The sequence below is a fragment of the Patiria miniata genome, unplaced genomic scaffold (assembly GCF_015706575.1).
Source record: "Patiria miniata isolate m_02_andy unplaced genomic scaffold, ASM1570657v1 HiC_scaffold_14, whole genome shotgun sequence".
In the NCBI taxonomy this organism is placed as follows: Eukaryota; Metazoa; Echinodermata; class Asteroidea; order Valvatida; family Asterinidae; genus Patiria; species Patiria miniata.
Genome location: NW_024037052.1, coordinates 9,773,475 through 9,800,346, shown reverse-complemented (window position 1 = coordinate 9,800,346; position 26,872 = coordinate 9,773,475). Strand labels below are relative to the sequence as shown.

The following is a 26,872-nucleotide window of genomic DNA, read 5'->3' as shown; positions in this document are numbered from 1 at the left end:
GGCGAATTGGGCTATGAACCTACGGTAGTAAGAACATAGTCCCAGGAAAGAGCGTACTTCAGTTATGTTCTTGGGGGTGGGCCAGTTCTGCACAGCAGAAACTTTACTAGGGTCTGGTTTGACACCATCTGGTGTGATGATGTGACCGAGGAACAGAACTTCCGTCTGGAAGAGTTCACACTTGCTCGGTTTCAGCTTCAGTCCAGCGTTTCCTAGTCGGCGTAGGACTTCACCAAGACGCTCAATATGCTCGGAAAATGTTGATGACAGGATGATGATATCGTCTAGATATATCAGCAGAGTTCGCCATTGCAGACCTTTGAGTACTAGCTCCATACAGCGCTCAAAGGTACTGGGTGCGTTGCATAACCCAAAAGGCATGGTCACGTACTCGTACAGTCCACTTCGGGTTACGAACGCGGTTTTGGGACGGTCTTCCTTCATCACTTCAATCTGCCAGTAGCCCGACTGCAGATCGAGAGTGCTGAAGATTTTTGCCCCACTCAGGCAATCTAGGCAGTCATCAACACGGGGTAGGGGATACGCGTCACGGCGCGTAACATCGTTCAGCTTACGATAGTCGACACACGGACGAGTTGTGCCGTCCTTTTTCCTAACAAAAACCATTGGTGATGCCCAGGGGGATGTTGACTCGCGGATCACACCCGCCTTGAGTTGGCTCTCGAGAACTTTCTCCTCCTCGCCCTGAAATGCCTTGGGGGGACGGCGGGGAGGCTGTCGTATGGGGCGTGCGTCGCCGGTGTCAATAGTGTGCTGCACTATTGACGTTTTTCCCAAATCCTCCGCGGATTTGGCAAAAGTGTTCTCGTGGCTGGCCAAAAGTTCACACAATGCTTTCTGCTGGTGTGGGGACAGGTTTTCACAACTCCTCTCGTACAGTTTCTGTAGGTTTTCTGACCACTTGTCAGAAGGATTTGGGGTGTCGGGGACGGCGGGACTGACTGGGTTGACTGCGTATGACGTTGGGCGGGCATGCTCTCTGCACACTCGCATTACTCGATAGAGGTGATCGGTTTCACAGTTTTCCTGCTCGGCTATGAGTTCAACCGCATCAACTTCATGCAGATATCCAAGCGTTGTACCTGCCTGAAGTTCAATGTTCTCGGGTGAAGTGTTCACAAGTCGGACAGGTATGCCGATGTCTTCTCGGCGGGGATCAATGAGTGAACTGCCAACCACAACATTGTGACGAAGGTTGGCAGGTTCAACGACTGCATACATGGAACTCAGTTTGTGATGATCAGCTATGCCCTCTGCTACCCACTCGCTGCATGCTGGAATTGTAGTGTTCTGCTTCAGTGCGATCTTAACTACACGGGGAGGGGCTCCTTGGACTGTCCACTGAACCCAGTTACCGGCAATTCGTATGCCGTTACGTGCCTCCAATATGCAATCATAGTGGTATAGAAAGTCATAGCCAAGGATTCCTTCATCGCTGATGGGGGCGACAAATGCATCCCATTGGAAGTGCTGTTCACCAATCATCATGTCGATTGTGGCAACACCTTCAATGTCAATGAGTTCCTTGTTTGCAGTTTCTAGTTTTGTGCTTTTGCACGGGGGTTTGAGTTCAGGGCGTTTTTTCAGCAGGGATCTGGCTGAAAAGTGCTGAAGAAATGATGGTCACCGCCGCTCCGGTGTCGACTAAAAGTTCGCTGTCTTGGTCGCATATCTGCACTCGCAAAAATGCAGACATGCCTTGAAATTGCTGTCTACCCATTCGGATAGTATTCTGTTCATTGGGACGGACCGGTGCCAGGCCGGACGGCACGGTCCGCGTTACTTTTCCGTCTGTATGACGACGACCTCCTTGGCCGCTATGTCGGGGCACTTGTTTGCAAAGTGGCCGGGCTTGCCACATTTGAAACAAGTAACATCCATCTGCTGTTTCTTGGCTTCAGCAGGCTTGGCGGATTTCTGCTTGTAGGCGGGCTTATCTTTGATCAGTTTGACAATTCCGTTTAACCGTCGGTCGAGGTTGTCTTGGAACTGTTTAAACTGCTTTTGGTTGACGAACCCGGGATCAGCCTCAGATGCTGCCTGTACGGTGTTCACACGATGTGATTTTCCCGAGCTTGTGGTGTCACGGAGGCTCAGGAAGTTTTCCACCGCCGTTGTTGCCTCCTCGAGGGACTGGGGATTCGTCATGCCAACGGAAACTGCCATCTGTTGGTCGGGGAGGCCCTTCAGAAAATGGCGAAGGGCGATGCTCTCTCTGGTAACTGGATCTGCCGTAGGGTAGCCCCGAAAGACGAGGCGGCGAATGTCGGCTACAAACTCCGCCAGCTTCTCCTTCGGCTGATGTCTCCTCGCTTCTAGCTGAGCGATGTAGTAATTTGGCAATTGTCGTTTACCAAGCTCCTTCACCAGGGTGTCGGACGACTTGATTGCTTCGGGATCCAGTTGCTGGTACACGTACTCGGCCGCCTTTCCACGTAGACTGCTGACAAGTCGGAAGCGCTTTTCTTCCTCGGACCAGCCGCAAGCCTCGGCGAGACCCATCAGAGGTCGGACGAAGCCTTCCCATGACTTCGTGCCGTCAAATTCTCCTTGGCGAGGGAGAGGAACATCCAGCTTATGACTCGGCTGGGTTCGGCTGCTTGCTCTGCTGCTGTTGGTTTAGGGGCGTCAGCTTGTGGGACGGTGGAAGGGGCAGTACTGGGAGCAGACATCACTGGCTGTGAGTCCTTGGGCGATTTCGCTGAAACATTGGCATCCGTCTGCTCAGCCGTTGATGGGCTCTGTAATGCAGCAGTTGCTCGGAGTTGTTTCAGCTCTTTCTCCGCCTCCACTGAACGAAGCTTGAAAAGTTCGAACTGTTTTTTAAGTTCTTGAAGTTCTGCACTCTCTTCCTGTAGACTTGAATACAGGTTGGTGTCATCATCATCATACAACGACTGTAACCTGCGAGATTTTCGCTTGGCAGGCATGTTGGCTGCTGATATTGACAAGCAGAAAGTCAGAGTCTAAAGCTGGGAGGTCCGTTCAGTGGAGGGGTACATGAAGTGACTTAATTAAAAGTCATGGTATAGTTCGATGGTGTGTGTAAGTTCGTATCCCAGCGCTTGCCACCAGTGTAACGTCTCTCTCAGGTTGAGAGACATTATCAAATAAAGAGTCAGATACAAATATCTTACACACACACTCTAGTACTTTATTCAGGATTATTTACATCTCAGGTCAATAGAGGGCGCACTATATACAATGTAAAGTTACGGCGTACATACGTAGGGTCTATGGCCAGTGAGCGGACAGCTCGATAATCTACGTGTACATGTCAGGGACTCTGTCGGGGTCAGAGCCCAGATCAACAATGACCAGAACTGCCATTTCTGCGCGCTTTATATACACTTTTGGGTGCGCGTCTTAGCCAATGGGAGCATTGGATTCTGGTAGTTATGAATAATGCATCCGTGTACAAAGGCATGGGGAAAGTTCTCTATGGGAGATTTGTACACGACTGACTTAGACATTCTAGTGGAAGAAAGTCCGAGAGCAGTGGTTAGCGGGCGAAGTAGGATCACTCGTGGGTGCGTTACGGGGAACTGATCCTCAAGGAAAAGGGAAAGGGAATAACTTCTCAGTACATAGGTTTGTGTACAAGACTTAGTCTCTAAGACTAGGTAGGAATCTACACACTAATGCTATGGAGTAAAACTATGAGACGAAGGACGTAACCTGACCTCTAGCTACCGTAGGTCTCGGCCAGTGGGTTAGCGGGACACAATCGCTGGGGTGTACGGGGTCACTGAGGGGTGAATACACGGGTAGGTTTTAGCGAGCCACATTCGCTAAATGCTTGGGGTCAATGTGGGTCGGATGCGAGGTAAGGTGTGTGAGGGGAATTCGCATCGACTCCGGGGAAAGGTGGAGGGAAAATGGCGAAGTCCTAAGTACATGTCCCATGGCGGTACATGTTCAATAGCAGTGAGTGCTACACGCATTGCGCGCTATACAATAGGGTACTGTACAATGTGCTGCACACTTCTACGTGTGTCTAAGACTTCGTGGTAAAGCTTCGCGCTGTGTGAGGGCACACAGGATCGCTGCAAGCATTACGCTGTGCACGGAGTGGAATGGACTGGTTGGGAAAGAAGTAAACTACGCAATTTGCGGGAACGCAACAATATGTAAAAAGTTATAACAGTGCTCACCGTTGATCGTTATAGGTGCCAAATTTTTGGACAGATGTCTGAAAATTTGGCACCTCTAACAATTAACGATGAACACTGTAATAATTTGTATATTGTCTACTGTACAAAATGTATGTTTACATGTAAATCTGACTTGACTGTAGAAACATTAGAAACCTTGCTTACATGTAACTCGAACTCCAGATACGTCAAATTTTTTTATCCATTCCCTGAGTGTCGAGTTCTCGGGAGTTTACTGTACCTTACTTGATGATATTGTAGCGTTTTGAGATTATCAATTCTTAATTATCAATTCGTCTTAGTTTTTAGTTAATTATCACACTTTAATTATCAATGTTCCTTTTGAACTTTTCAATGATTATTTCTCCTGAATGCATTACTCATCGTTTTCCTTGTATACACATACACCCACACAGTGCCTATGCAATGTGTAGTCCCTATACTTTTATACAGAGTAAATGACCTTCACTGCCCACACACACAAGTCATTGGTCAGTTTCTTCGTACAACCAAGTTACTTTCAAGATCATTGTTTTAAGGAACTATATTACTCATTCCTAGTCATTTTTCTGAGACTCAAGGAAACCAAGATATGACTAAGTTTTCCCATTCTTAAGTATTTCTTATTCTCAAGACTTCCTGTTTCCACCAGTATATAAGTCCTGCTCCACTAGCAGTTCTTCATTCCATTTCTATTCCATTCTGTTTTCTATTCTATTCTGTTTTCTGTTTCAATTCCAATCATGTAGTCAGTTCACCCAGTTCTCTTTGTCTCAATTCACTGTAACCAGTTCAATCATTCAATGTGTAAATAACATAATTGTTGTGGAATAAACAGTCACGGTAAACACAGTCCTCAACCAAAGAATTGTGTATCGACTCATCCATTCCCCAACAAATTGGTGACCCAGACAACAGTGAACACAGCAACTTGGCGATCCAGTGATACCGACAATTGAACTTTATCAAAACTGAACTGCTACAACATTGCTTAACTATGACTACTCCCAGTACCAGCACCACTGTTAACCCGCCCATCGCTGCGGTTAGTTTAAAATTGCCACCGTTTTGGCCAAATGACTCACTCATTTGGTTCATGCAAGTTGAGGCCCAATTTTTAACTCGTGGTGTTACTTCAGAGGAGACACGTTACGCATATGTAATCTCTTCTCCTCAACCCTCCATCGCACAAGAAGTGCGGGACATTCTCATCAACCCGCCTTCCACCCAGCCCTTCACAGTGTTGAAGGAGGAGCTCATCAAGCGGACTTCTGAATCGGAGAAAAAACGGCTACAGAAACTCCTGACAACTGAAGAGTTGGGGGACCGGAAACCATCCCAACTTCTGCGCAGAATGCAACAGCTGCTTGGTGAGTGCAAGTTGGAGACATCCATCTTCAAGCAACTGTTTCTCCAACGCCTTCCTGGCAACGTACAACTCGTGTTGGCCTCCACCGCCGATGATGTCAACATTGAGCAGTTGGCTAAACTGGCCGACAAAATTGTGGAAGTCACACCTCTTCCCAGCCATGTTGCCACGGTAACAACTGGGGAGAGTTCACCTTCACAGGCTACACAATTTCAACAACTAGCTGAACAAATCACCCTGCTCCAAGCACAAGTTTCTGCCTTGTCCAGTCAACCTCAGCGTCGTAGCCGCAGCCAGTCCCGTGATCGCCATCGACGCACCCGCAGTCCATCTCCCGATACTCTCTGCTGGTATCATCGCAAGTTTGGTGCTAATGCTCATAAGTGCACCAAACCCTGCTCTTTCACTACACCTGCCTCCTCGTCTTCGGGAAACGGCCCAGCCAGCAACTAGCGGCGACAAGCTCTGCTGGCCCGTCCTCATCTAGTCGCCTATTCTATGTAACGGACAGAGCAACGAAACAGCAATTTCTCATCGACACAGGAGCAGAGGTAAGCGTCATACCATATTCCTCTCGTGAACGTCCTCACCATCGTCACGGTCAAGATCTTCAAGCGGCAAATTCCTCAGCAATTGCCACTTATGGAGAACGATCTTTGACTCTTGACATTGGACTCCGGCGGCCATGCCGCTGGGTTTTCATTGTTGCTGATGTCCAACACGCAATCATAGGCGCTGATTTTCTGCGACACTTCAACTTCCTTGTTGATCTTCGCCATCGCAGATTAATTGATGCAACAACTACATTGAGTGTTACAGGAACATCCTCGAATGCACCACTGCTCAGTCCTGTCCTCGCGACGCCAACCTCATCACAGTTCGCGGACATTCTGAAAGATTACCCCGACATTACGAGACCTTGCTATCGTGACACACCAGTGAAACACAATGTCACACATCACATCGTCACGACAGGTCAACCTTCTGCCGCACGTCCACGCCGTCTTGCACCGGACCGTCTTAAAGTAGCGAAAGACGAGTTTCAACACATGATGGACTTAGGCATCATTCGGTCATCGGACAGTAACTGGTCATCTCCACTTCACATGGTCCCCAAGAAACAACCTGGCGACTGGCGACCATGTGGAGACTATCGCGGACTCAATCGCGCCACTGTGCCTGACCGATATCCTGTTCCGCACGTCCAAGATTTCGCCGCATCCCTACACGGTATGACAGTATTTTCGAAGATTGATCTTGTCCGTGCTATCATCAAATTCCAATGGCACCTGACTCAATCTCGAAAACGGCCATCACTACTCCCTTCGGACTATTTGAATTTGTCCGCATGCCATTTGGGTTACGCAACGCTGCCCAAACATTTCAGCGATTCATTGATGAAGTCACTCGTGGACTTGATTTTTGCTACGCTTACATTGATGATCTGTTGGTCGCTAGCACAGATGCTGACCAGCACGCACAGCATCTCCGCCTACTGTTCGATCGTCTCAGTCAGTACGGAGTCATCATCAACCCTGCAAAATGTCGGTTTGGCGTGAACTCACTTGAGTTCCTCGGACACCAAGTCGACTGCCATGGGGTACGTCCACTCGCAGAAAAGGTCAGTGTAATCTTGAACTTTCCTCCACCTACTACACTGACAAAGCTGAGAGAGTTTCTTGGACTTGTTAATTTCTACCGCCGCTTCATCCCACGGTGCTCTCAGGTCCTTCATCCTCTCACAGCTCTGCTGGCTAACACTGGAAAAAAGTCAGCACCAATCACATTCAATGACGCAGCTACAGCCTCATTTGAAGAAATCAAAGCTGCTCTCGCAAACGCTACCCTCCTCACACATCCCAAGCCAGATGCTCCGCTGAGCGTCATGACGGATGCTTCGGATGTTGCAGTAGGAGCTGTTCTTCAACAATGGGTAGATGATTCATGGCAGCCGATCTCATTCTTCTCCAAAAAGCTCCAACCAGCCGAAACGCGCTACAGCACCTTTGGACGAGAACTCTTAGCTGTGTATTTGGCCATTCGCCATTTCCGTCACTCGCTCGAGGGTCGAGAGTTTCACGTGCTCACTGATCACAAGCCCCTCACATACGCTCTGTGTCAGCATCAATGGACACAATTCACTTGTGACATCAGATACGTCAAAGGTGGTGACAACCCTGCCGCGGACGCTCTTTCGCGTATTGAGCTCAACTCCCTCAGTCCAGAGCAGTCCCACACATCCATCGATTTCAACCAGATGGCTGAATTACAACGACAGTGTGACGAACTCCAACAACTTCGTCAATCCTCATCCTCGCTGTCTCTCAAGGACATGCCACTCCCATCATGTGACACGACCCTTACCTGCGACATGTCCACAGGTAATCCACGACCATTCGTCCCAAATGACTTGCGACGTCAGGTATTCAACGCATTTCATTCCTTGTCACACCCTGGTATTCGTGCTACTCAACGCCTCATCACAGACCGCTATGTTTGGCCAAGTATCAACCGCGATGTAAGAAATTGGACAAAATCTTGCATACAGTGTCAGCGAGCTAAAATCCATCGTCACACCGCTGCACCACTTTCCCAGTTCAAAGGCCCAAGTGCACGATTTGATCATGTACACATAGATCTAGTTGGTCCTTTGCCACCTTCCAATGGATGCCGTTACCTCCTGACTTGCATTGATCGCTTCACGCGATGGCCAGAAGCCATCCCCCTGCCTGACATCACAGCAGAAACAGTAGCCCGTGCTTTCATCACTAGATGGGTTGCTGCATTTGGTGTACCATCTACCATCACAACTGATCGTGGTACTCAGTTCGAATCAGCTCTTTTCGGCGCTCTCACCAATATGCTCGGTACCAAACGCATCCGCACCACAGCATACCACCCAATCGCGAATGGACTTGTCGAGAGATTCCATCGCCAACTAAAGACGTCGATAAAGGCGCAGTTGAATCCTAACAACTGGACAGAAACACTACCACTTGTTCTTCTTGGGATCCGCACAGCAGTCAAATCCGATTTCCATCACAGTGTTGCTGAACTCGTATATGGCACTACCCTTCGCTTACCTGGCGAATTTTTTGACAGTTCTAGTGACATTGCTGAGTTGGACCCGACAAACTATGTTCATCGCCTGAAACGCACCATGCATGAACTTCAGCCACCAACACCCCGCGCGCAACAACGAACAAAAACCAACGTTCCAGACGATTTACATTCATGTACCCATGTTTTCGTTCGTCGAGATTCTGTGCGCAAACCCCTACAACCACCATATGATGGACCGTACAAAGTTCTCAGCTGTTCTGCTAAACACTTTGTCGTCGATTTGAACAATCGCACAGATACTTTCAGCATCGACCGACTGAAAAGTGCGCATTTAGACACTTCTTCTCAGAACACCGCAGTTCCGAAGTCATCACTTCAGTCCGACCCCTCAGTTGACTCAAATGTTCATCCTGAGAACACTAATAACGCAACTCGCACAACCCGTTCTGGACGTAGAGTGCATTGGCCTAAACGCTATGTTACATTCGCTCGTTAATTGCCACACACTCACTGGAAGGGGGCTCCTGTAGCGTTTTCAGATTATCAATTCTTAATTATCAGTTCGTCTTAGTTTTTAGTTAATTATCTCACTTTAATTATCAATGTTCCTTTTGAACTTTTCAATGATTAATTCTCCTGAATGCATTACTCATCATTTTCCTTGTATACACATACACCCACACAGTGCCTATGCAATGTGTAGTCCCTATACTTTTATACAGAGTAAATGACCTTCACTGCCCACACACACAAGTCATTGATCAGTTTCTTCGTACAACCAAGTTACTTTCAAGATCATTGTTTTAAGGAACTATATTACTCATTCCTAGTCATTTTTCTGAGACTCAAGGAAACCAAGATATGACTAAGTTTTCCCATTCTTAAGTATTTCTTATTCTCAAGACTTCCTGTTTCCACCAGTATATAAGTCCTGCTCCACTAGCAGTTCTTCATTCCATTTCTATTCCATTCTGTTTTCTATTCTATTCTGTTTTCTGTTTCAATTCCAATCATGTAGTCAGTTCACCCAGTTCTCTTTGTCTCAATTCACTGTAACCAGTTCAATCATTCAATGTGTAAATAACATAATTGTTGTGGAATAAACAGTCACGGTAAACACAGTCCTCAACCAAAGAATTGTGTATCGACTCATCCATTCCCCAACAATATTTTCCTCATTTCTACCTCCATGAACAGACATGGATTGTGTTTCCAGTGCCTGCCTGTTTCTGTGGGCTTAATTCCCAAATGTAGTCTTCAGGCATGTCAGGGTCTTTATGTTGCCTCTTCATTATTCTTTCCATTTCTTAATAGGTTTCCAAACTTCAGTTCCTTGGCAATTTTGGCGAACTCTTAATTGAAAGTCATTACAAGAAAGAATTTAAGGGTCATTCCATGTCAAATCACCCAATGGGTTAAACCCCACTCCCTTCAATTGGTTCATTTTTTAGTGTATGGGGTAATTTTGGCTGGAAATGCTGAAATTTTAAGTTTTAGCGCTACCACCCGCCACTTTCAAATTTTCAAATGACCATATAAGTTGTTCATCGAAGTTCGTCTCAAGGTCACGGTGTCCACAAGGTCAAAGTAAAGGTCAAATGGTCATCATACATGTACTTCAACTTATTCAAGCTACTCAACAAGAAAATAATGGTAAATTTGGATTTCTTATGATGTTACCTTTCCAAAGCAACCAAGATCAACAAATCTGCAACCATGCCCATCTTGACGAAAAATACCACAGAGTGTTAGGCAATAGCACAAAAAAATTTGGCTCCGATGACGCCCAAACTGAAGATTTCAGCTTTTTCAGCCTAAATTACCCCATAAACTAACGTACTGTCAACCAGTTTGAAGGGGGTGGGGTTTAAAGTTTCAATTTATCCGGTGATTTGACACGGAATGACCCTGAAATGAATTTTATTAACAAAATGACATACATTTGGTGTCAGACCTTCCAATTTGCTATCTAGCTTGTGATAGAGAGATGTTTATAAGTTTTGGAGTGACAAAACACAATGTGTAAGTTGCTGTTACCAATAGGTGTATACAATTACAATGTACTTTATTATGCAAATTTGTACTGTGTCTTCTTGCAGGCATGTGATTCTACCTTCAGCCCTTGTCAAATTGCTTCCCCGAAACCATTTGATGACTGAGACAGAATGGAGAAACCTAGGGGTGCAACAGAGTCCTGGATGGGTACACTATATGATCCATAAACCTGGTATGTTTTTCCTCATATACACATACTGGTCACATTGCATCAAATACAAATGTACATGTAGCTTCCCTTGTCAATGACATCCTTCCTCTGTGAATAATCTAATCATCAAACAAAAGGTTTTCTGCGTCCCCTTTTCAAAATAATAGATTTTAAGAAATGTCGGTTTTGTTCTACATTGTATATGTAGCTGTGCAAAGATGATATTTGGGTTTTTCAATGCACTGATGAGACAAAATGTTTTTTCTGAATAACCATTGAATTGTATATTTTCGGCAATAAATTATTTACAAAACTGCATTGCTTCTACAATTTTTAGGATATGAATAAGTGATTAATGCAGCTAAGTGGACAAATTATTTTCTTGGAGATAAAAAACGTGTACGAAACGTGTATCATGTACGTCAAGAAGTCAACCATTTGAATATTGCATCTTGATGGTAACATTTATCACTTCATCGGTTCCCCTGATATTGTGCAGGCAAAATTTTGTTTGATGACATTTTTATTGTCTCAGCATTATTTCCTAGATTCCCTATATGCCCCCTCCTAGTTTGGCTGCCTTTTTCTTTACTTGTGTATTGTGCTGTATGCATTTGTTGAGACTGTCAGATATCTAACATAAATACAAACCAATATTGTTCTTTTTCAGAACCTCACATCTTGCTGTTTAAGAGACCAAGAACTGACAAACTTCAAGATTAAATCAAGTCTCCTCTTTAATATTTTATCTCAAGGTTTGTTGTTTTGCAACATGTTCCAGTGTTTTGTTGGGGGAGTGAGGGAATGGGCAGTGTTAATGTTTATGGTGTAAATCGAGGACACGTCATTGATGAATTGAGGACAGGAACCAAATCGAGTAGACTCCTCGGTTAGAAAACGTGTACAAAACCAATGAGAGCTGTTGCAAAAAGTTATAAACAAAGGAAGAGGGAAGAGGAACAATAGAAAATCCTTGATTTACACCATAGACAAACATGGGTGTACATATATGGGGGCATGCAACTTTTCCTCGGATCCGCTGATTTCCTCGTTTTTTACTTCACAGGGATGCATGCCATTAGAAATTGCAAAACACTGTACAATGTCTTGTGTGGTTTGGAGTTTTCTCTTTTTCTTATTCCCTGTTGCATGCCTGATGTACACATAGTTGGGATTGGGATATGTGATATTGCATTGGTTGAGAAGTGTCAACCGGATGGACCTTGCACAGTACATCACTCATATAACCCAGACACAGTGTTTTCCATTGATTAGCAGTCCAGCAAGGTGGAATATTGGGTACAAGTTGTGATTGTGGGCTGACTTCATAGATAGCGGCTGCCCTTTCCAGAACACAGGGGCGCTGGTTCAAGAATATTGTTGTTACACTGTGGTTCTTTAAATGTTATGTTTGGTACATTTTTAATTATTGGAAACATATGAAGTGGAGAGGTCTTCTGTGGTGTATAAAGCAATAAAAATTGAAGTGTATAATGTGGAAGAAAAGGCCATCAAAATTCTGGCAGGGCTGCATACAAATTTTGGCAGAGTAGACTGCCCTCCTAAAACCTGTGAGAACAGTGCAGAGCTTGTTTGCTGTCGGTACTGTTAAGTATTATTATCTTTTCTACTTTGTACTGTACAAACAGAGTATTAATAGACAAGGGTTAATTATGTTACCATAGACACAAGACTTACCAATACCCAAAGCACTTGACCGCAAAATATTTAGAGTAGCTTTTTCTTTTAGGTTTAAACTCTGTCATTTGCAAATGATTTATTTCATTATTCTATACAATTAAATTGCATACACTCCTTAAGAAAAATTATGAACAGTCAATATCAGGCACGATATACAAGCAACATGGTTTGAAAAGTCAGTTGGCTTATTGGTTATGGTAAAAATGGAAGATGTACGATTGAAAAGCCATTTTCCCTTACCTTTTTGTAGGCGGGGCATCCATTTTGAAAAGTTTGACCAAAAGAAGAGTCACATATCAAGACTTTATGCAGTAGATGAAAAAAATTGAATTCCAAATTAAGTGTTGAAACACAATTTGGCGGCAGGGACACATTTCATAACATGGGGAGAGAAAAAAGAGATTACAAAGATACGACATCATTAAATCAAAGTCTTGTCAATTTCTTTCTGAATTTGGAATATAACAGTTTAAGTGGTAAATCAAAAAGCAACATTCCAAATTGTATTTTGCTTGTATGCAAAAGAAATTACAAAAAGAAGTATGACATTTACGCTGTATGAAACACGAGTTATTCCAAATTTTCAAAATACTGTTTCGGCCATTTCCCAGAACCATCCAGTTTGAAATGTGTTCCAATTCTTTTCTTCAGAGATAATGGGAAAAAGCAACAACAATTCCGAAGCAACTAATTCCACTATTTTCCCCACATCGCTAGGATGCCGTGGTTGCTTTGCGGTTATAGTATTGGGACCTCCACAACATAAGTGAGAGTATATGTATGTCCCATGGCGCCCTACAAAAACATGGCACACAAAAACACTGCATTATGTGTCTGGGAGATGCCGCCGCCGGGGATTTTATCATGCATGAGTTTACGTTAAAAGCTCTTGTAACTAAACTTGCAATAAATAAAATTAATATGAAACTAGAGGTTTGGCTTTTTCAGATTGTTGATTGTTGTTGATTGTTGTTGTTATTGTTAATGTTGATTGTTGATGTTGATTGTTGGTTGTTTATGTTTATGTTGATTGTTGATTGATGATGTTGATGTTGATTGTCGATTGAATTTGACGGTGGTTGTTCATGTCGATTGTTGATTGTTGATAATTGATTGGTGTTGTTGATTAACGATTATTGATGTTCATTGTTGATGATTGTTGATGTTGGTTGTCGATGTTGATTTTGATTTTTTGTTGTTGATTGTTGATTGTTGATGTTGATTGTTGATTGTTGATGTTGGTTGTTGATGTTGATTGTTGATGTTAATGTTGATTGTTGCTGTTGATTGTTGATGTTGATTGTTGATGTTGATGTTGATTGTTGATATTGTTTGTTGATGTTAATATTGATTATTGATGTTGATTGTTGATGTTGATTGTTGATGTTGATGTTGATTGTTGATGTTAATGTTAATGTTGATGTTGATTGTTGATGTTAATGTTAATGTTTATTGTTGATTGTTGATGTTGATGTTGAGGGTTGAGGGTTGAAAATAGCGCATGGAGTAATTATACAGAGGATAGTTAAAAAGAGTCAGGTGAGGATCTGCACGCACGTATGCTGCTGTACTGTAAACTTATCTAGTACAATTGTTACAAAAACCCATTAAATAGCTCATATCTCTAAAAGTAAAGGTCGCACACCATTGGCGCAATACAAAATATTGCTCGCCATACCCTCTTAACCCCAATGCGCATGTTTTTAGAAAAAGCGCCCAATTTAAAAAAGCGCCCAGTTGGGCGCTTTTGCCAGCCCAATTTTTGAGTATCATATGAGGGGAAGTTCCCTTTTACGCAATCGCAGCACACTGTTTTTCGGGATTTTCCCTTTGTACGCAATTATCCCCATTTGCTGTACACACAACAATCAATGCGTAGGCATGTTCAACTTCAAACTTCAAGGGGGCTGCAGGGCATCTTCTAGTAAATTTATTGTAACGAAACCTTATGAAGTTTTAGACCTATTATTAAAAGTGCCATTTGAAGCACAAAACTGGATTATATCTCTGACGGTTGATTTTTTAGCAATTTTCAAAGGAAAAGAGTTCTTTTCATTGTAACTTCCGGTCTGATGACGTAATTTTTTTTTTTGGCGCACAGGTCTTGTCTGCATTAAGGTCATTATGTATATTACTTTTGAAGCGATTACCGCAAATTTCGCCACAAACATCAACTGAAAATGCGTTTTGGACATTTTTTTACCTGCCGCTAGAGGGCGCTCGAACACTTGATGGTGTCACCGATCATTTTTTTGGAAAGATCAACCCACCCACATGATAACATCGTTGAAAGCAAGTTCATATCTTTTTCCACTTTTGAATTATTAGGCACTTCCGGTTTCGACCGGAAGGAAGGGTCATGTGATTTTACGCACACAAGATTAATTGAAGAGCATGTATTATCATGTCGATTCCCGCAAAATTCAAGTTCCGGTCTCTCACGGTTGATTTTATATTGAATTTCAAAGATTAAATTGATTATTTTTTGAAGTGACGTCACGTGACCCATGATGACGTCATGATGACGTAATTGCAAAAAAGCACATCTTCAGTGGGTTGTGCATTCATGTATTGACAATTGAAGTTCATATGTGTTTTCATTTTGACAAACGGTTCTGGAAACGAATGTGTCTTGGAGAAATAAAAAAAAAAAAAAAAAATAGTAAATTCTTACAATAACAATAGGTGTTGGGCTCAGGCCCAACACCTAATAAAAAAGTTCAAACTTTTTTTTAACAAAACACTTCTTTGTTTCTTTGTCCAATCAGTTCCGTTTGTGTATCTTGCATCATATTGAGAACAATGGGTTTTTTTTCTGAAAACAACTTGAAATTAAAAATTGGAAGGGAAAAAAAAACAAGGAAAATAGCTGCACATCATTCAACCTAGGGCCCCGACAACTTAAGAAAAAAGAATCAGGCAGTTACGTCTCTTTAATGCGGCATTAAAAGATAAAAACTCCATCTTGACTGACTTGGTATGTATATTAAATTTTCATATTTTGCACAAAATGAATTAACCGCCCCGCGAAAGCTGAATTAATAAATCTAATTTTGTGAAGAAATAATTCAGTAACTCAACGGCGGTGGATTTTCTATGAGGGGAAAAAAATCAACTTGTAGGTTATTGGACTTACAAAACTAGGGGTTTTAACTTTTTGAGGGAAATTTTGGGGTAAAGCGAGATGAAGACGACAAAACGCAACAGGAAAATATAAAGATAGTGGTCACCGCGCGCGACGCGCGCTCAGTGGACACGCAAAACCGCATTGCTTTGCATGGCACCAACCGTAAAACGCGTAAGAAAATCGCATTTTCTGTCGCAAAACAAATGTTCAAAATTACTTTCAAAAAATGATGTCATTAGAAAGCGAAGTCTGCTTTAGGTTGAAAATGTCATTTTGGAATGATACAAAAACACCCTCGAGTCTAATTTGACGAAAACTTATATGGTATGGGCTCGGTGCATAATTTATAGGGCCTACCCCTTTAACGGCCAGAACAGGAGAATTAAGGTATAATAGCAAAATTTTGCCAAATGCACGTCAAAAATCTGCTAGACTTAAAGGGAAGATACAACATTTGCAAATATCAAAAAACAAAATGATCACATTATCACGAAATTCTTTACTGGACTGTTAGGGAATGACAGTCTAAAGTATCCTGTACAATCATGGCTCCTGGTGTGCTGACATTTTTAAGTAAAGCGGTATTTGTGTATCTATTTCCAATGGCTTTTTTTTTCAAAAATTGCTGCTAATTTTTCATATTTAGTTATTCCGCATTTTCTTTGCAATTGATTACACACCTGTGAAGGGGTACAAGCCAGCTCAACCTCGTCCCCAGGGTGTCGAGCAGTACGCGTCCACCACTACCTGCTCTCTCACTCTGGTATTGGATCATTTGCATGTGCAAGATTTTTGAACACGTATGTAAATGAGGAACAGTCTGGTGCCTGGATATATGCGTTACACATTAGCGTTTGTTTTGGTATGCGGTGTCTGGGGTAAAAACAAAGTCAATTCGTAGCAGCGCGAGCACGGCGTGAGTTACGAAAACACGATTTTTGAAATCAAACTGTTACGATCGATCTTATCGAGACAACATGCAGTATCATATTTCATATTGATATGAGCAAATTGGAAAGGAAATTAGTATTTTCGAGAAGGCGTGGACGAATGATCGCGAAAACACGTACTGCATGTTGTGAATAATAGCACCAAGTACACGATAAAAATCCATTACTAGCCAATTGCGGTATCCAATCAGGATACAGGAAGAAAGTTTCCTATCCAGGGTTTACTATTGGAAACGCGGTTGGAAATAAAGTAAGCACTGGGGACGAGGTTGAAGCCAGCTAGACTGATTCTCTGACCTAATAATCCTCCCACATCTAAAAGTGCTCCGTTTCATCTTAAGTGGGGTCAGGGAACCAGACTTCAAGAACATGATTGGTTTTCTTGGTTTTTCCAGCATCTATGAACCCAAAACGTGAAACAAGTCAGTGTAACAATATTTGCTATAACATACTATTCATCCAAATCCAGTTTCTGAAAGTTACAGCAAAAGAAAATGTTGTACATTCCCTTTAGCAAATATTTGGTAAACTATGAAGCCCGGGAAGGGACAGGGTGGAAATTTTTTTTGGCATTTGCTAATTCGTTCGCACGAATTACTAATTCGTTCGCACGAATTACTAATTCATTCGCACGAATTACTGTTTCGTTCGCACGAATTACTAATTCGTTCGCACGAATTGATAATTCGTTCCCACGAATTACCAACTTGTTCCCACGAACTACTAACTCGTTCCCGGATCCACGAGTTTGATGTCTGGGGGACCCCCGTGCACCCCCCAGAACTAATTTTCACCAACTTTTTGGGGTGCTTTATCCTGGCGCCCATCCTGGCCGCCATCTCGAATTTGAAGCATGAAAGCAAAAAAAAACAGGATACCAGAAATAAAATCTGTGAGGGTCAAAAACATAATTAATTAACCATTTTATTGATGTTTTTATCACACTATTTGGTTTATGTAGGTTTTCCCGGCCAACTTCAACAATTTTTCATTCAATTTAACGCCTGGCTCGTTCAATTTAATTTGAAATTGAACAATCACGCAGATCGTCATTCGACAATCAAAAAAGAATCATTCGATTTCACTATCCAAGCAATCTATCGCCTTTTAGCTTCACTTGTCCCTGTAAAAGGTGCATTAAAAGTATCGCGTTGTTCAATCAATCTCGACTGAACCAGTAGTAAGTGGTTGATTGGGCATTCCTTTTCATTAATGGGCAAACATATTTCACTTTTTGTCAAGATGTTTTAAGACTTCCTGCATGTAAAATTCTGAATTATCTCGGCGTAAATCATATCTGATGTCTTCAATCCGTAAATGGACACCTCTCTTTCTTAATTAAAGGGTCCGTGAATGATTTTGTTCTCATGAATACATTTTGTGCAACTTTCTACTACTCTGAAATGTATGAAAGATATTTTGACATCTTTTTTGGGGGTTAGTCTTATTGCAAGTGCACGTCTTTAACATTTAAAAGTTCCATGCTTTTCTGTTGCTGTGATGTGATTTCAGGAAGACACTGTTCAGTTTAGGGGGTTTCTTTCAAATTATTCACCCAAAATTTGCTAAGAAAACACTTTTGAGAAAGGATTGCTCATTGGCTTACTGCCAAGTACTGACACAACAAAGAATCACCAAAGAAAAGAAATCGTAACTTTTTTTGTGCTGAAATAGCCCAGTAACATTAATCTTCACAAAATGACATCAAAATCTTGTTGATGCGTGAATATGGAACTTTGCATCATCATAAAAACGGAGAAAGCACCAAAAACACCCTTCAAAATGGAAAGAAAGTTGAGAATAAGGTTAAAATGTGACACAAAGATGTGTTTTCCAGGTTTGCATTGAACAATTACTTTGCATGGGCCCTTTAATTAAGTGTTCGGTCAGACATACGCAAGAAAACATTTAAGAAATTACCCAAGAGAAGGGTTCCCCATGGTACAACCATTGCCATATTGTAAATTTTACAGTCGCTAAGATGTTTTGGGGAAACTCAACCTCGGAGGAAAATGGGAAAATATATCACTTAAAAAAAATCGTATTAATTTGAATGACCTCATAATGAAAGTGATTGCCCATAAACGAATAAGAAACGGAAAACAGTATACGTTATAAGCGCACCGACGTTTGCTAATTTGAATGCGTCAACCGTCAAAAGGTTGACATTCAGTCAAAAATCTTGGCTGCTAATACCCCCCAAATTAAAAAGAAATTTGATCATAATGTGCAAAACTCACGCAAAATTGAATGGCTGATAATGAAACTGATTAGAAAAATTGGGAAATTGGCCGGGAAAACCTATATAGATGATTTTTTTTTCAATTTTTTTCCATTTTGGCGGCCATATTGGCCGCTATCGTGCATTTGAACCATGATATCAAAACCACGATACCAGAAATAAATTTGGGAGGGTACAAAACATATAACTAACTATTTCACTTGTGATTTTATCATGTTATTAGGCTGACTTTTTTTCCTTCATTTTTACCAATATGGCGGCCTTATTAGCTACCAAATTGGCCGCCATTTTTAACTTGAAGCATTATAGGAAAAAAATACCAGAAATGAGTTTTTGAGAGTCTAAAACATATAACTATTCCATTTTATTTATGCTTTTATCACATTATTTGGCTAATATATGTCTTTTTTTCCCCAGTTTTTACCAACTTTGGCGGCCATATTGGCCGCCATCTTGGATATCTCCTTCTCATCGGATTTGTAGACGCCAACCTGTTATCTCTATAACGCTACCAAAAACTACCAAAAGGAGAAACCCTATAGGTTGATGAAATCTCCACAAAGTTATGTAATTAGAGATGAATAAATCAGTGTACGTATTGACATGTGTGACTGTATGTCACCCCTTGGAGGTAGAATTAGACCTCCATGGTTACCCCCAAAGCTCTGTTTCCCTCCAACTTATTGAAGTATTGTTGACTCAATAAATGTTTCATGAACTGCTATTAGGGAACGCAACAGTATTTACGAATATATGGGAATGTGTTCGATCGGTATTAAACACTCTGTTTAAGACCGGTGGGAGTCTGGATGGGTGATAATTACTCTCGGCTTCGACTCGGGTAATTATCACCCATCCAGACTCCCACCGGTCTTAAACAGAGCGTTATAATACCTCCCGAACACACATTTATTCCCTTAGTATAAGTGAAATTTCATCAAGTTCTAAACACTCCCTTTCATAAATCGCGAGTTCACCTACCCGTTACAAAGTTAGCAGAAAAATTTATTTCGGCGTGATTTTCCGATTTTATTTTACGTTTAAAAATGCCCCCCCCCCGAAAAAAATAATTTTCTGACGAACTTGTAGGCCTAGTTGGGTACGGTATGTAAGTTGAGATAGATAATACCCAATGGTTTTTCAGAATTAATCAAGTTAAAGAAATCCTTAAAGGGAATATACAACATTTGCAAACATCGGAAAACAAAACTACCCTTTTTCTTTTACGAAAACCTTTCTAGGATGTTGGTAAATGACAGTTTAAAGCATCCTGTAAAATTATGACACCAGGTGTGAAGTCATTTTCAAGAAAATTGGTATTTTGTATAAATTTCCAACGGTGGTCGGCCGACCACCGTAGGAAAAACCTGACTATTTCTCAACTACTGCTCCAATTTACCATTTTTGTTCAGTCCAAATTTTGTTTGCTATTGGTTACATGTTCATGAACGGGTGCAGGCCAGTTAGAGTGGTTCCATTACCTTACAATTTTCTGGCATCTATAAATTGATCCTTTTCATCTTTAGTGGAGTCAGGGAACCAGACTCCTCGAACATTTTTGTTTTTCTTAGTTTTTCCAGCATTTTCGAACACAAAACTTCAAACATGTCAGTGTAACAATATTTGATCTATTATACTAACCCCTCAAATAGTTCATTTCTGAAAATTACAACAATTGCCAATGATGTACATTCCCTTTAAATGTTAAGTTGGAATTTTCACAAAATAATTTCATGAGGTGGCAGATGAAATGTTCCATTTCACTCGGCTTCGCCTCGTGGAATGGAACATTCATCTGTCACCGAATGAAATTATCCTTTCCATTGCACGAACGTGAAACATTCATTATTTGTTTTATATAACACCTGAATAAATCCTTGTCATATGATTGGTTGACTTTTAATAGCCAATTTATTCAGGTTAAAAACTGTTTAAAAGTTAGACAAGTTCATCATATTTAATTTATGCAAACTCTTCAACAGGTCGAGAATATTCAATTTATCTCGATTGAAAACAGCGCCACCACCGGCAGCAGTGACACCGTGCAATGGAAGTTCTGTGCGCTGCGCACCGCGCGCGCGTCGTGCGTATGGGACGAATATTTCAATGACATGTAATCAACGATCCATCAATGGCACGTTTTGGCGCTGTGACCGTAAACATGTTTCGTTCGCGGCCGTTTTGGCGCTTCGGTTACTCTGAAATGACGTCATTGTTTCAACCCAAAGTTCAACCGAAGTTTCCGGTCGGTTCACTTATGTTTCAAGATGGCGGAAAGGTAAACAAACTCAGCAGACGACGTTACTTTTTACCATAAATGGGGTTTCAATAGTGGGTTTTTACCTTCAATTGGTGCGTAAGTTGATACAGAATATCAGGCCTACTCTTTTTAGAACTTTAGGGAAACGCTATAAAAAAAAACTCCCACTTTTGCTTTGAATGTTATTGTTAATCATGTCCGGTCGCCGCGTGACTTTTTTTGGGTGGTGTGCAGTCACGTAGGCAGTAACATGACGTCATGAACAATTTTGCGGTCAGTTGTTTTCGCGGTCATAGCGGTGCACAGGAAACATGTTTCAGGTCACGGCTGTGACATCAGAAACATGTTCCAGTTCAAGGGCCGCCAAAACGTGCTCTGACTCTGAGGATGCGAGAAGGAATGATTTGGGGAGGGGGAGGGAAGGGAGGGTGGACAGTTTGACAGGGGAGATGAGATAGAGGGACAGAAAACAAGAACATTATAACATTCCAAACCGGCCAGGGTAAACAAAAGTGTACTTGCCTGCCTACCCTTGAACGTGTAGCCTGGCTTGCAATTGCAAGGTCTAAAGTACTTTACAAAGGGAATAAATGTGTGCTCGAGAGGTTTTAATCACTCTGTTTAAGACTGCTTAGAGTCTGGGTGCTGATAATTACCCGAACCTCAGCCTCCGGCTCGGGTAATTATCAGCACCCAGACTCTAAGCAGTCTTAAACAGATTGATTATTACCGACCGAGCACATATTTATTCCCATTCATAAATACCTTTTCGGTAAAAAAAAAATCAAGGAATTCGTTCAAAAAAAAAACAATTTTGATCAACAAGTTCACTCCAGCTTTTCGAAACATCCCTCTAGCAAAATAATGGAGTGTTCAGCTGGCAGTAAGATGTAAACAACCCTTTTATGGAGATTGACGCGCGCGTAGCACGTTCTGCGCGATGTCGCGCAGAACGCACCTGGGGCGTTGCGTTTTGAATTTAGAACTATAAAATTCTGACTCACTGGTAGTGTTGCGCATGCTTACGTGAGGATTGTGAACGTTCAACCAATGAAACGGTAAGAGGCACAGGATTTTTAGGAGTCCACATTCTATGTGACACTGGAAAAGTGTTTAAGGCGTTTTGGCGGTCATAACCAAGAATTGGTTCGGTGGTTTCTCTTTGGTTAAAGGTAGAGTCCATCATTTGTAATTTGTGCATTTTGTTCGTTTGAAGCAACAAAAGAGTTCAAAATCTAATGAAGGATACTGAGCAACTAACCTGATGAAGTTTCAGCTAAGCTTCATCTGTACATTCCGAGAAAAACAGCATTCTAAGATCTCAATTTCAAATCAAAAGTTGCTGAATCATGTTTTGAATTGTTTTGAATTGCAACTATACGCGCGACGTCGCGCACTGATCCGACGAATTATAACAACCGCGCTCGTCGTTCGAATACTTGTGCGCGCTGCGCTGAATAACAAAACGAACTACTAATTTAAATTTTCCTACGGTGCTTCTTAAAATCACCGTCGGAAATGCCTTCTTTCGTTGATAACTTCAAAATGACAGCTTCCCAGAAAGAATAATTTCACAGGGAGTTTAGTCTCCTTACTATCTTTCAACCAAGTTAGTTTTTCAACAATAATTACGCCAGTTACTTTTCGGATGGCTGCAAATGATGGACTCTACCTTTAATTGTTTTGGGAATTTGAGTACTACATGACCACGCGTAATTCTAACCCAATTAAAATTGCCGAAGAAATTCACTGACAAGAAACCACCGAACCAATTCTTGGTTATGACCGCCAAAACGCACCCCTAGCCATGTCTTTATCATCCGTTTAAGACCGGCCACGTGACGGGCTCTCGACCAATAGGAATGGCTAAACTGTCTGAGGTATTTATGAATGGTCAATAAAATATATTTTTTAGTATAAAGTGGCGTTCCCCGTGCTCATCAACAAATTCGATTGTTTTCTCAATGAATTTTCAACTGGCTGGCCGATATGACTTATTCCACATGAACAACAAAACCTTTTTGGAAGTCCCCTGGCCCCACCCCCTTTTTATTGGGGGGGGGGTATCCATGGAGCCAAGTCTCTTGAATCACCATGGTATATTACAAAGACTAGGGGCGTCTGCAAACCTCCCAAAACTTAGGTTTTTATTTGGGGGCACAAACAGAATCGCCTTATGGCGAGCACTATTATCGAGCATCCGAGTGCCGGTGTCATTTAGCAGTTTTTCTAGCAGAATGCTGTAAAATTGGTAAATTGCCAGAAAAATATGGCAGATTTGAACAATATAGCTAATTAGTTTTGAAAAAGTTTCAATTTGAGGTTCCCTTACGTGTATTCTAATACACATTCATCAGAGTTGCTGACTCGAGTCATGTGACTTGGACTCGAGTCGGACTCGAGTCGCTATTTTTGTGACTTGTGACTTGACTTGTAAATACCAGCTTTGACTTGTGACTTGACTTGGACTTGCAAACAATGACTTGTGACTTGACTTGGGATTGCAAAAAATGACTTGTTACCAACTCAAGTCAGACGCTACTCGAGCGACCCAATACACTTTAATTAACTTTTAATTAGCTTTTTCATTCCAGAAAATAGACCTCAGTGACTGAATCCAGTAAAATGAATAGTTCCCACTAGTTTAAAAAGTGTTCAATAAGACTGTCACAACAAACTACAGTTTTCAATGACCAATTGTCTCTTGCTTAATGTATTGGTTGAACAAACTTTGAAAGGAACCTTTCATGAAAAGAAAGCAGGCCTTTGTCAATTGCATGTAAAATACCGGATAGCCTAACCCATTGGTAGGCGTTTAGTATACATGAAAATTGAACAATAAAGTGTTAGTATACTACATGTAATCGAGTGAGGAAGTCTCTTTTTTTCACGGTCATCTCAACATTTATTTCTACAATGTAAAATAAATTTATTAAAGTATACAAAGGGCTAATATCCGACAGATATGTGATAAACTACAAGAATAGTAATTGCAACACGTACATTGAAAAAGGGGAATTAAGGAGGCATGTTCAAAATAACTCGTAAGTTCACGCCAGGTTATCACAGCTGGACAAAATAATGTGCAACTTGACGTGTTCTTGGACAAAGATACTTGTGACTTGACTTGTTTTTAGACCAAATGACTTGTGACTTGACTTGTGACTGGACCTAATGACTTGTGACTTGACTTGTGACTGGACCTAATGACTTGTGACTTGACTTGGACTTGCAAATAATGACTTGTGACGTGACTTGGACTTGCAAAAAATGACTTGCTGCCACCTCTGATCTGACATTCATTCATAAATACCTCAGACAGTTTAGCTTTTCCTATTGGTCGAGAGCCCGTCACGTGGCCGGTCTTAAACGGATGATAAAGACGTGGCTAGCTGGTCCTAAACACTTTTCCAGTGTCACAATAAAATGTGGACTCCTAAAAATCCAGTGCCTCTTACCGTTTCATTGGTTGAACGTTCACAATCCTCGCGTAGGCATGCACAACACTACAAGCGAGTCAGAATTTTATAGTTCTAAATTCAAAACGCAACGCCCCAGGTGCGTTCTGCGTGACATCGCGCAGAACACTGCTACGCGCGCGTCAATCTCCATAAAAGGGTTGTTTACATCTTGCTCGCCAGCTGAACACTATTATTATTTTGCTAGAGGGATGTTTCAAAAAGCATGAAGTGAACTTGTTGAACAAAATCGGGATTTTTTGAACGAATTATTTGATATTTTTTTTAAGGATAAGGTATTTATGAATGGGAATAAATATATGCTCGGTCGGTATTTATCACTCTGTTTAATACCGCTTAGAGTCTGGGTGCTGATAATTACCCTCGCCGGAGGTAATTATCAGCACCCAGACTCTAAGCGGTATTAAACAGAGTGATAAAAACCTCCGGAGCACACATTTATTCCCCTAAAAAAGTTCCTGTCAAGTTAATTCATGGTCCATTGCAATGCTCTGCGGGCATGCATAGTCGCCATGCCACTAGCAGATAACCCTGATATACCTTGTGGAAACCCGGCACTATCATTATCTCGCCATTATTGTATACCCTTTTTGGGGAGTATAATTCTCCTGGCGGCCTGCGCACTTGTCCGTACGTACGTGTTCTGTACGGATATGTACAACATGTGATGCATGCGAATCAACTCGGGGCGCGTCATACCTCGATTAGTTACAGTCAAGACAGTGTGACGTGATCATGGCGCAACTTGAGGAACACAAACCCATGATTAAATGCCCCTTCAGACAGTACAACCGTGTGTTCATTTCCTGCACACCTGTCATGATGAATATATCCGGCAACGCGCCCATTTATTTCAATTTTATTAAATTATTTTGATGGGATCCCGCCGACTCCAAAATGGTTTGAGTGGGGCCGTATATCGTAAGTCCGACGCCTCAGAAGTCCGAAATTTCGGAACTCATGATGCGTCGGATTTATGAGGCATTGTATTTAGGGATTTGGCCTCATATTTCCGACAACGGACAAACGATATTTCCGGACTTACTATAGGGCGTCGGACCTATGCGTACTTACATTGTACTTATTTACTTTGGCCTTTATTTGGTTGGGGGATGAGATTTTGTCGGACTTGGGGGCCGGGCTCGTGCCCGGTGGGAGGCGCTGATAAATTCTATGGTACAATCTTCGCTCGTACCCCCCGCCCTGCTGTTTGCAGGGCGGGGGGGGGGGGGGGGGGGGGGGTACGAGCAAATAGTAAAATCATCAGGCACACTATATTAACTGAAAGTGTACAAATGCACCCTTCTCTCACGACAATTTATTTTAGGGGGAGACCGTTCGCATGTACGTCACATTCATACATTTTGCTAGTGCATTTTTTGGGGGGGGGGGGGGCTAGACTAATTTTTTTTTGGGGGGGTGGCGGCACTAAAGCCCCCTAGGCCCCGCCCCCCCCCCCCCCCCCCCCCCCTGTAGAGAACCGCCATTGGAGAAAACTTTTTTTCAAAAACTTCTTCTTATTGTTGATATTTATTTTTTTCGCATTTTCTTTGCAATACATGTACACACCTATGAAGGGGTACAAGCCGGCTGGACTGATCCTCTGACCTTACAATACGGGCGATTCCCAATAGTGCGCCTCCAAGAGTTTGCAGCGCGTTGGCCAATCACAATGCGTGAAATCAGTCGACCTTTTCCAAACGGGCGTTGGGTCGACAGATTTTGCGCATTGTGATTGGCCAACGCGTTGCAAACTCTTGGAGGCGCACTATTGGGAATCGCCCGTATTCCCTAAAGTCTATAAATTACTCTGTCAGTGTCATCATGGAGCTATAAACACAGCTCCATGGTGTCATCATCTTAAAATTAAGTGGGGTCGGGGAACCAGACTACAAGAATATGTCAGTTTTCTTGGTTTTTCCCATTGATCTCCATATACACAGACTGGATAGGACATCGCGCCGTGTTTGTGCACGAATGCGCGGCCGAACAATGGCGGCGCGTTTACTGTCAGACGGGTAAACGCGCATTGTGCTTTCACTTTGTTTACTTTGGAAAATGGATTGTTTAGTGTAATTTTTCTTACAGGAGGGAGTTCAAGCGCTCCTCCAAAACAATCTTAAAAAAAAACCCTGAACGATGAAGAGTTACCCTCCAAACAGCTTTTCCACACTTTCTTGATATACACTTTCTTATTATGCATTTTCAAAATTCAAGAACCCCCCATTTCCTTTTCCCTTATTTTTTTTAAAATCCCTTCTCCTCTCAAAAATGATTGTAAGTAAATTGCCATTTCATTT

At 42.0% G+C, this 26,872-nt stretch overlaps 1 protein-coding gene and 1 long non-coding RNA gene across 2 annotated transcripts; both read left to right on the top strand.

The window, feature by feature from the left end:
• Positions 1 to 5,172: 5,172 nt before the first annotated feature.
• LOC119721746 lies at positions 5,173 to 5,997 on the top strand. The gene has a single exon (XM_038191711.1). The coding sequence runs from the start codon at positions 5,173 to 5,175 to the stop codon at positions 5,995 to 5,997; it is 825 nt and encodes a 274-aa protein (XP_038047639.1).
• A 4,687-nt stretch (positions 5,998 to 10,684) lies between these two features.
• Positions 10,685 to 13,446, top strand: LOC119722028. The gene is made up of 2 exons (XR_005270374.1): positions 10,685 to 10,834; positions 11,484 to 13,446. It is a non-coding gene; the product is annotated as an uncharacterized LOC119722028 (long non-coding RNA).
• The last annotated feature ends 13,426 nt before the right edge of the window (positions 13,447 to 26,872 follow it).

What these genes read in the sequence shown, in the direction of transcription:
- LOC119721746 (XM_038191711.1), top strand. Translation starts at nt 5,173, where the DNA reads ATGACTACTCCCAGTACCAGCACCACTGTTAACCCGCCCATCGCTGCG.